At 39.5% G+C, this 11820-nt stretch overlaps 1 protein-coding gene across 1 annotated transcript in view; it reads right to left on the minus strand.

Moving 5' to 3' along the window:
* The window catches only part of SYNRG (synergin gamma), a 94503-nt gene that overhangs the window by 72075 nt on the left and 10608 nt on the right, over positions 1-11820 (minus strand). The window contains exons 2-4 of the mRNA XM_042781922.1: positions 7973-8013; positions 4147-4265; positions 1259-1389 (exon numbers count right to left, since the gene is read on the minus strand). Coding sequence (XP_042637856.1) covers positions 1259-1389; positions 4147-4265; positions 7973-8013 — 291 coding nt within the window. The remainder of the gene's footprint in view (positions 1-1258; positions 1390-4146; positions 4266-7972; positions 8014-11820) is intronic.

Consider the following 11820-nt stretch of genomic DNA (forward strand, 5'->3'; position numbering starts at 1 on the left):
CCAAATCAAAATAAAATTAAAAAAAACCTAAAAAAAAAAAAAAAACACAGACAGGTAGGCAGATAAACATCAAAGTACTCTTTGTTCTGCATATAAAAAAGAAAATTCCACTTGGGAAAGTGGTGTCATATGGGAGAAAGAACAAGGATCTGGGAATTGGAAGGCCTGCATTTGGGTCCAGCCTTTGCTAGTAAGTGTGTAACACTGTGTTATGGATTGAATTGTATCCCCGAAATATATGTTAGAACTATAACCCCTATACTTTGGATGCAATCTTATTTGGGAATAAGGTTTTTTGTTATGCTAATAAGCCCATAAAGAGTACCTCAAGCCAATCATTTTTGAGATATAAAAGGAACAGAGTAGGCACACATTGGGGAAAGATAGATGCCACGTGGAGATCTCCAAGGAATGCTAGGAATGATGTCAAAGAAGCTGAGACAAGGCCCTTCTCCCACAGCAGACAGAGTAGGCCTTCCCGTAGAGGCAATGCCTTGAACTCAGACTTCTAGCCACCCAAACTGTTAGAAAATAAGTTTCTGTTCTTTAAAATCACCCACTTGTGATACTTCTATTATAGCAGCACCAAGAAATTAATACACCTTGACTGAAAAGCTACTTCCTTTCTCTGGACCTCACTTGCCTAGACGTAAAATAAACCAAAACCAAACCAGTTGCCACCGTTGTTGTTGTTGTTGCTGTTGTTGTTATGTGCCGTTAAGTCAGACCTAACTCATAGCGACCCCTCCTTGGGTTTCCGAGGCAGTATCACCACGGAAGTAGATTGCCCCATCTTCCTTCCGAGGAGTGGCTGGTGGGTTTGAACAGCCAGCCTTCTGGTTAGCAGTCAAGTGCCTTAGGCACTACGCTCGCTACCAGAGCTCCCAGTTGCCACCGAGTCCATTCCAATTCATGGCAACCCCATGTTACAGAATGTAACTGTTCCATAGGGTTTTCTTGGCTATAATCTTTACAGAAGGAGTTTGCCAGGCCTTTCTTCACAGAGCCACTTGGTGGGTCTAAACCACCAACCTTTTAGGTTAGCAGCTGATCACAAACCGCATGTGCCATCCAGGCTCCTACTGATGTAAAATTAAAAAGCTGAATTAGACTATCTCTGAGGTTTCTCTGGTTCTAAAAGTTTTAAAGGCAACTTGACTGTTTTGGTATTCAAATCTACATTAGAGAATATTTGACAAATTTTAAAACAACTATTATCATGTATCTTTGTTATCCTCAAATCCTAGAGGTCTCTTACTGCTGCTCTTCAGCAAATTGTTTCTGCATGTCTGGAGTGTATTGCGGGCCTGGTGGGCGCATTCCCAGGAATGGTGCTTGTCCCATGTAAGGCATTCCTGCTGCTGGCATTGGTCCCATCGGTATTCCTGCCTAGAAGAAACAGACAAAACTAAAACCAAAATTTCTCCTTATAATTATCACAAAGAAAAACTGTAACTGCCATAAATTCTTTCTTTTTTTCCAGGCACATGGGAAGGAAGACTACTTCTGCCCCACTGAGGTTAGGCATAGTCTTGTAACTTGCATTACCCAATGGCCTGCCTCCCTGCAGCAGTTACTAAAGTCAATTACTTGCTTTCCCTTAAAACTTCCTCTTCCATTGGCTTCAATGGTATATTTTTCTTTTTTCTTTTATTTCCTCCCCTCCCCCAAACTTCTGTGGCTGCTCCTGCTCTTCAATACACTACTGGTAACTCACTCTCTGAGATTTAAATGTTGAAATCCTGAAGGCTCTATCCTGGATTATTTTCTCTGATTATAGTCTTCTTGGATATTCCCTTTTATACCTCTGGTATCGATTACCTCTATATGCTGATGACTCCCAAATTTACACAGTAAAAAACTTGAGTTCCAGGTCAATTTATTAAATTTTTTCTGTACAGCTCCACTTGAATGCTTCACGGGTTATTCAAAGTCAACATGTATCACCAAACAATCTCCCCAGTGTTTATTTTATTAACAGCAGCACTAGTTTGCTGCTTATGTAGGAAACTAGGCAGCAGCTTGATACCATCCTCTCCTTTATTTCCAAAAGCCAATCACTCAGCAAGTGCCATTGATTTTGTTTCTGCAATCGTTCTCAAAAACATCCATCTCTGTAACGGTCTGTCACTACCCTAATTTAAGCCACCAACATTTCTCATCTGCTTTCCTACATCAGCCTTTTCATGAATTTCCCTACATCTAGTCTTGTTCTCTTCTCTCCCTCCAATCATTCTTCAAATGGCAGTCAGATGATCTTTTAGACACAAATATGATGTCACTCCACTGCTTTAAAATATTCAATGGCTCCCTAGTGCTCTTATAAGAAAATTCAAAATATTTAACGTGGTCTATAAGTTCCAAGCCTGACCCAATCCTGCCTGCCTCAGTTCCTCAGACATGCCACACTCCCTCCTGCCTCAGGGCCTTCATAAATGCAGCTCCTTCTGAAAGTATGCTCTTGCCCCATCTCTTTTTCTGGCTAATGTCTGCTTTTCATTCAGAAAATGTCACTTTCTAAGAGAAGTTTTTCTGACTCCTAATGCCAAGTTTAGTCCTTTGTATATGTACTTACTACATATGTACTCTTCTTTTATAGAACATACCAAGGTTCACAGTTCATATTTAAGTGTCTGATTAGCTGTAAAGGGATAAAGTATCATTCTGATTGTATCCCTCAGTCTTATGTGTGACATTACTGCTAGATTCTTTAGAGCATAGGTCTGTTCCCAGTATGCTGACGAAGTCATTTATCAACCAAATGAATGCCATCTGGGAGGTCTTTTAGCAAACAGCTTTCTTTTTTCCCTGGTGGATGTCTCGTACAATGGCATTCTTATTTTATGTATCTAGCATGAAGTAAATATTTCACCACCATCATAATCACAACACCAATGCCAACTTCTCCCCCACTGGGAAAACACTGCATAATATGGTTAAGTGCCAAGGTATTGAAGATTTAAGTTCAAATCCCAGCTTACTATCACTATGTCCTTGGGTACCCTTGCAAAACTTCAGTTTCCTCATCAGAAAAATGAGCATACCATCTGTTATGGACTGAACTGTGTTCCCCCAGAATGTGCATCACCTTGGCTAGGCCACAATTCTCAGTATTATGTAATTATCCTCCATATGTGATGTAATTATCTTAAGTGTTGGAAATCCTAACTTCTATGATGATAATGAAGCAGGATTACAGGCAGTTATGTTAATGAGCCAAACAATCCACAGGATTAGGTTTATCTTGAGTTGATCTCTTTTGAGATATAAAAGAGATTAAACAAGTGAGCAGAGATCAGATCAGAGGGGCCTCCTACCACCAAGAAAGAAGAGCTGGGAGTGAGGCACATCCTTTGGACCCAGTTTTCCTGTGCTGAGAAACCCCCAGATTCAGGGGAAGATAGATGACAAAGACCTTCCCCCTGAGCTGACAGAGAGAGAAAGCCTTCTCCTGGAGCTGACGCCCTGGATTCAGACTTCTAGCCCCCTAAACTGTGAGAGAATAAATTTCTGTTTGTTAAAGTGATCCACTTGAGGTATTTCTGTTATAGCAGTACTAGATAACCAAGACACTACCTCTTTAAAAAGTTGTTATAAGGATCAGATGAAATAAAAAACCAAACTCACTGCCATTGAGTCGGATCTGACTCATAGCGTCCCCTCCTTGGGTTTACGAGGTGGTATCACTACAGAAGTAGGATTGCCCAATCTTTCTTCTGAGGAGTGGCTGGTGGGTTTGAACCGCCAGCCTCGTGGTTAGCAGTCAAATGCCTTAGGTACTATGCCACCAGAGCAATATAAATAGTAGCCATTATTATTAGTTCTCAGCCTTCCAAGTAATGTCACTGCTTTCATGAGGACAGCACTTCTTCTTCTAAAAATACTACTTTATGCAATCAGCCCCTAAATTTTCCAAAAGGTCATTTTAAATTCGTCTAAGCCTGTATCCAAATAAAAAAGCCACCAGATCCTCCCTAAATGGTTTCTCTTGTTTTCTCTCATTCTTATGCGAATACCTTCATTTAATTTTGTAGAGAGTCATCTAAGAGGCAGATTATACTTATTTCTAAATATAACATTAAGCTCTTAGTATGCAGCCACATAACAAGAAACAATAATTCTATAAATAATCAAAGAAGCAAGTACCTGCATAGCAATAGGTCCTTGGGACATTTGAGAGCTATAGTTCATTCCCATCATGCCTTGCATATTAGGCTGCATGACAGAGACCACAGGAAATCCTTGTTGCTGCATAGGCATCAGGCCTGCTGAAAAGTAGAAAAGGATCACTGAAGTCAATGTGTTTTTAAGTTCATCTTTTAAAAAACAAAGTACATAAATGACTTGTTATTTGAGAGGCAGCAACAAACCAAACCAAACTCAACCCACTGCCATCGAGTCAATTCTGACTCATAGTGATTCACAGTGTAGTGGAAAAAGCACTTAGGCTCTGCAGTAAATGTGAGTTTAAATTCCAACTGTACCACTTACATAGCTGTGTGATCTTGGTCAATTTACAAAACTTTATCTGTAAAATGAGGATGATAATACCTATCCTACAGAATTTTTATGCATATTTTTAAAATTAATAGTATGACTTAACAGTGGTATTCAGCCATTAAGATGACCCTCAATTACTTCTGCCTCTTGGTATTCACACCTTGTGTTGTCCCCTCCCACAACAAATAGGGCTGATATAACCAACAGGGTATGGTGGAAATGATCATGTCTGACTTCTGAAGCTAGGCATTAAAAGACATTGCCACTTCTTCCTTGCTCTCTTGGATTACTCTGTCTGGGGAAAGCCATGGCCAAGTGATAAGAACACGCAAGCAGTCCTATGGAGAAGTCCGAGTGGCGAGGACTGAGGCTTCCTGTCAAGAAGCAGCATGGATTTGCCATCTACGTGAGTGAGACATCTTGGAGGCAGATCTTCCAGCACCAACAAGCCTTCAGATGACTCCAGTCCTAGCTGACACCTTGGACTCTAAGCCAGACCCAGCCAGTAAAGTCGCTGCTCCCCCATTCCTGACCCACAGACACAGTGTTAAATAATAAATGTTTGCGATTTAAGTTTTGGAGTAACTTATCATGCAGCAACAGATAACTAATCCAATAAGAGGAGCATAAACTCTAAAGGCTGACTAGAAATGCCATTTACTAGCCTGGGGACCTTGGACCACTCAACTTCTTTCAGTGCCCTGGTTTCTCATCCGTGAAACAGTTTAATGCCTAATGAATTATTATTCCTCTTCCCTTTCATTACAGGAATAGTTAATGTAACATTTACCACCAGCCATCAACCACCATGTAATGTATATAATGAAACGGCAGGAAAGCTACTGTGAAAATATGATTTAGATTAGTACTTCCCCAACTTTTCCAATGAAGTATCCCAACAGCAGAGGAGAATGAATATATATCCCTATAGTGATTTATTCAATATTAAATGCCTACTCCATGTTAGGCAGTTTTATATGCTTGATAAACAACAATGAATAAAACAAAATCTCTATATAACATGAGCACAAATTTCATTTTAATTTTGCATTTTACCACCTGTTATATCCATGTAGGTTCTACTATAAGGAGCTTATCATCAAATTTTCAAGTGAAAAATTAAAGACCTAGAAAGGTACTATGTTTACCTGGTGTTTTGTATACCTTCAAAGTTATTTATACACTGCTTAATCTCAGAAGCATGGACATTCACATTTGTAGGTAATAGCTTTCAGGGGCATGCCATTCATTCATTCAATCATGTATTCAAATATTTGAGGGCCTACTCCATGCCTGGTACCAATCAAGAGACACAGTAGTGAATAAAACCAGGTCCTTGATATCATAGAGCAAATTATACTGTAACTGGGAGAGACGTAATAAAAAAACCAAGGACATGTCAGCTGGTGGTAAGAGCTAAACGGAAAATAAGGCAGAGTAAGAGGGAAAGGAAGAGTTAAGGAAGGGTAGTTACTATTTTATACAAGGCAGTTAGGAAAGGTTTCATTAACAGGATGACATTTTGAGCAAGAGCCTAAAGGAAGTAAGATAGCCAGCCATGGGGATATTTGGGAAGAGCATTCCAAAGAAATAGCAAATGCAAAGGACTTGCATTTTAGAGCTGTTTTAGAATCATCTTCAGCAAAATTTTGCTTGTGTATAATATTAATGATATTGTTGGAAATGTCCACATTCCATTGAATCATCTTTCTTTGGAATGGGCATGAATATGGAACTCTTCCAGTCAGTTGTCCAGATAGCTGTCTTCCAAATTTCTTGGCATAGATGAGTAAGTGCTTCCAGCATCATATCTGTTTGTTGAAGCATCTCAGTTGGTATTCTGTCAATTCCTGAAGCCGTGTTTTTTTGCCAATGGCTTTGATGAAGTTTGGACTTCTTCCTTCAATACCATCGGTTTTGGTTCTTGATCATATGCTACCTCCTGAAATTGCTGAATGCTGATCAATTCTCTCTACATTGACTCTACATATTCTTTTCATCTTCTTTTGATGCTTCCAGCATTGTTCAATATTCATTCTAACATATTTTGTTAAAAAAAAATCTCAAAAACAATTCCAAATTCCAGAAGAAGAAACATCAGACAACCTTTTGGGATCTCTTTTTATTCTATTCCTTCATTCTATATGTAGATTTTTACTTAAAAGTTTATAAAAATGCAAAATAATGAACGAGGATAATGAACATATAACTCTACAGTGCCTTTCAAAAGAAAAAAAGACCTTAAACCACTTGATCTAAATCTGAGACATATCTAACTATAGATAGCTTAAATAATGCATAAATGTGAACACAATGAAAAGAATACAAATGACCCTTGGAAAAATTTACCTGAAATTCAACCTCCATTGCTAATTATAAATGGAGACAAAGTCAGTACGAGCCACTAACCACCTGCTACTGAGCTGTTCTTTATCTTTCATCTCTACTGGGGCCTAGGAGTCTCCATTTCGCTATCAAGTCTATCATAATCAATCAACACTGCTTTGGGGGATGGACCAGTTTTCAGAAGCACTTTGGGAGCAGGAGTGTGGGCAGTGAGCAGAAAGACATAAGAGAGATAAGGCCAGATACATTCCTCCTTCAATGCCGTGTCCCAGTTGCACAGCAGCATAGATTAAGATTCTATCCCTTCACTACCATTTTCTTGAAGACAAGGCTATTGGTATAGTTGGGCCCTTGTCTGAAATCAAGAAGGAAAGGGTATACCTAATGTAGAGTCTAGAATAAAATTGAGATTTAATTGGTTTAAACTGAATGCGAACATGCGATCTTTTTAATGTATGTGATTATAGTAAGACCAGAGTTCCTGGGTGGTGCAAGCCTGGTTTACTATGCTCAGCTGCTAACCAAAAGGATGGAGGTTCAAGTTCACCCAGAGGTGCCTTTGAAGAAAGGCCTAGCAATCTACTTCTGAAAAATCATTCATTGAAAATCCTGTGGAGCACAGTTCTACTCTGACACACACAGGGTTGCCATGAGTTGGAGCTGACACTGCTTTTTTTTTTTTTTTTTAATAGTAAGATCAAATTCTTACAGAGAAAATTTAGCAGAATGCTGGGTGCTGGAGATATTAGAAGCATAAGATAGACATGGTATCTGCCCTCTGAAGGTTATGACCTAGCAGAAGACTAGAAAGAGAAAGGTGTCTGTCATTAAGAAAACTTCAGGTTGTTTCATTTTTGCCACCTGCACTTAACATTCTTGCCCTGAAAGTCTCCTCGCATCTCTGAGGTTAGATAACAATCTGTCAACATAATGTTTAGGTAAGCCTGGGAGAGATGAGGAAACATATTTATATTTGAGAAATTTTAAAAGTAACTATCATATAGGTTCAAAAAGTACAGGAATACTTTACTCTATTTTGCAGCAATAGAATTTACTTTCTGTTTTGCTCTAAGTTCAAAAATATCATAGTGAAAAACAAAAGTTCAAAACTCAAGCTTTTACGTACCTTGAGGAGATCTTATTCCACCTGCAACCGGAAACATGAAGCTGAAAACAGAACAGAAATACATCATGTTCTTCATATGTACAAAGACTTCAATTAAAATATGGTTATTTCCATAAATTAGAGAATCATTAGCAGGGTCCCCGTGTGAGCTCTGCAGTATGATACTAAAGTTTCCCCTCCACACAGATTAAGCATTCAAAGGATGCCCAATAGCGTTAACAGGTTATTGTGGGGAAAATTTTTTGAACTAAAAGACAGAAGATCTGGCAACTACTCTACCACTGGGTAACTTCACCAGACTTCAATTTCCCTGTCTATAAAATGAAGGGTTGGATTATATTAAATTCAGTGAACATTTATTGAGTACCTACTACAGGAAAGGAATGAGTTAGCCTGCAACCTCGTTAAGGAGACAGATGATGTCAGAAATAACTATAACACAGGACAGAATCATGTGCTAAGTGCTATGACAGAAGTCCAAAATACTAATACAGATGAGAAGAATAAAATTAATTTTGATGGGTTAGATCTTGGAAGATTTTATGAAGGTGGCTTTTGAGCTGGATGTTGAAGGAAGAAAGAGGCACATTACATTGCTCGAGCAAAGGCTTTGAGGTCACAAATGTAGGATGTGTTCAGATAAATGATTTAAGGTTGAATATAAGATACATAATCAGAAAAGTAAGCAGATTATAGAGGGCCTTTAAAACGCCTTAGTTCATTTCAAATAGTATTTGAAGTTGTCAGAGGTTTTTAAGTAGGAGAGTGGCATGATCAGAATGTGCTTCAGGAAGTTATTCTGGTCACAGGGTATAGCAGAGAGAGATCTTGAAACTTAAAGACCCAGCTAAGCTATTACGACAACAATCTTATAAGAGATTAAAAATGTCATATGAGAATGGAAAAGAAGGGGTGAATGAAAGTTTTTGAAAAGGAAGAATCAATAGGACTTGGCAACTGCCAGGATGGGGAACAGTAGTGAAAAAGTAGAAAAAGCTAAAGGTGATGCTGAGATTTTGAGCCTGAGCAATTACAAGGATGGAGATGCTGTTTACTGAAAACCAAAAGAAAACCAAGACCAAACCCATTGCCACTGAGTCAATTCCAACTCATAGCAAACCTATAGGACACAGTAGAATTGCCCCATAGGTTGGTTTCAAACGCTGTCAATTTTTATGGAAGCTGACTGCCAACCTTTTGGTTAGCAGCCAAATGTTTTAACCACTATGCCGCTAGAGCTCCTTTACTGAAAACAGGAATCATTAGGTAGGTCTGAGAAGTCTAGTAATAAGACTGATGTCTGCAAAGAGAACTCTAACAGGCAATCAGAAAAAGAATTCAAACTCTTGAGAAAGACCTCGATAAATCTAGCTTAAGCAGCTGCTGCTGAGCTGACCCTGACTCACGGTGACCGTGTGTGTCAGAGTGGGAGCGCGCCAGAGGGGGAGCGCGCCAGAGGGGGAGCGCGCCAGAATGGGAGCGTGCCAGTGCTCCCCAGGGTTTCCGTGGCTGGTTTTTCAGAAGTAGGTCACCAGGACTTTCTTCCGAGGCCCCGTTGGTGGGCTCAAACCTCCAACTCTTTGGTTAGCAGCCAAGGGTGTTAATCATTTGCAGTATTTATGGACTCCAAACCTAGCTTACTCAAACAAACCAAACTCACTGCCTTCAAACTGATTCCAACTCATAGCAACCCCAACGCTATAAATCTTCACAGAAACACCTTATTTGTCTTTCACAGAGCGGCTGGTGGGTTCCAACTACTGACCTTTTGGTTAGCAACCAAACGTCTTAACCACTACATTGCTTAGGCTTTTTCAAATAGAGGTTAAAAAAAAAAAAAAAAAAATTGAGTTCTGTTTGTGGATGAAGTAGCCAAGGGAATGTACATACATAGCAAGAAGATAACTAAGGACAACCTTGGAGAATTCTTAATAGAAATGTTCATTGAGAACAAAAGGACTTCATTATAACTGAGGAAGGACAGCATTTCAGGAAGAAGGAAGTAATTTCCAGTATCTAATGTTATAGGAAACTTGCTTTGTATTGCAGTGGCTAAGCGTTCAGCTGCTAACCAAAACGCTGTCAGTTCAAACCCATCAATCATTTGTCAGGAGAAATAAGTAGCAGTCTGCTTCTGTAAAGATTTACAGCTTTAACCTGTCCTATAGGGTCGCTATGAGCTGGAATTCAAATTGAGAGCTAAGGATTTGGCTCTTTGGTTTGGCAAATGCTGTAGAAAAAAAGGAGCCCTGGTGATTCAGTGGTTAAGTGTTCTGCTGCTATTAGAAAGCTGGTGGTTCAAACCCACCAGCTACTCCACGGAAGAATGATGTGGCAGTCTGTTTCCACAAAGATCACAGCCTTGGAAACCCTATGGGGCAATTCTACTCTATCCTGTAGCATCACCACGAGTCAGAATCGCCTCAACGCAACAGGTTTGTTTTTTTAATGCTGTAAAAAAGCTGGTAAGGATGAAGACTAAGAAATAATCACTACTTTGGAAAATGGTGATTGATCTTTGAGCAAGCAATTTGAACAGAGGAAGAAGAGACCTATGAGATCAAGATTTAGGCTATAAAAGATATACTTAGTGATTAATAAAACAAAGTCTTTAAGAGAATTGAGAAGGGCTCTTAGATAATCTAAGCATCAAAGATCTGGAAGGAGTTTCTGGATAGTCTTTTAGAGTCCTGAGAAATCCTGACTTTGGTAAGATGGAGGAATAGGCAGACAAGTGACACAGACCGTCTTCAACAAAGAAAAGGAAAACCAATTGGCAGAGATACAGAAGATAATCCTGGAGCCCTAAGCTTTGAAAGGAACTATACAGAAGTGGATTAGGCACCAACTAGTGGAAAAACCTGAACGAAAACAGTGAGTACAGAGATGGTTGGAGTTGCGGACTGTTAGCTACTCTGATGGGACCAACAGCCTGAATATTTCCAAGTGGTGTTGGGATCTGAGAATTGACCTAAACATCAGCCCTGGTCACTAAGGGCTGCAGGGACGACTGCACTGGTGGCGTATGACTAGGAAGGGAAACAGCAAAGAGGGAGACAACCTGAGCTGTTGACTTTCCACTGTCCAGAGGGCACAGCAATTTTGATTGCTTACATATGGCAACCATTTTGGATATATAAAATGATCGAGGGTGCAGCCATTTTGGATGTTTATAAGTGGCAACCATTTTGGATTTTAAAGTGATAGCATTCTCATTTGGATTACAGGGACCTAAGAATAGGCTCTGTTTGCCAAGGTTGGCAGGGACATAGGAGAGGCTGACAACAGGAAAGGAGATGGGTGGTGAGTGTATAAGCACCTTCAACTAGCGAACAGAGGAGCACAGTACCCTGCTTGCATAGATAACATACTAAGAAAACAAAAATCATGGGCAAGTCACTTCAACATACAATCACCAATTAAATATAAACACAAAACCATCACAATGCCTTGGAGACAACAGAGCATCACAGTCCACACAAAGGAGCAAGATAAAGCAGGAGAAACAAGTGACCAGGATACAGACCCAAAACACATCCCTGAGGAAGACGCACCAATAGAACTCCCTGAGAAGGAATTCAAAAGAATTATATTTAGGTATCTTTATTGAATTGAGAGACAGATCAATCAAGGAAAAAACAGAGAAAACCCTAGAACAATTTCAAAAGACAATACAAGAACAAAATGACAAAATAAATGAAAAATCAGAAATGATACAAAGTGTACACACAGAAATCCAGAAGATTAATACTAAATTTTCAGAAATAGTTAAGACATTGAATGGGCAAAGGAGCAGAACTGAATCAATGGAAGACAGAATTAGGGAGACTGAAGGCAAATACCTGAAC

This window comes from Orycteropus afer, unplaced genomic scaffold (genome assembly GCF_000298275.1).
Source record: "Orycteropus afer afer isolate SDZICR_OR568_19922 unplaced genomic scaffold, OryAfe1.0 scaffold00196, whole genome shotgun sequence".
Lineage (NCBI taxonomy): Eukaryota > Metazoa > Chordata > Mammalia > Tubulidentata > Orycteropodidae > Orycteropus > Orycteropus afer.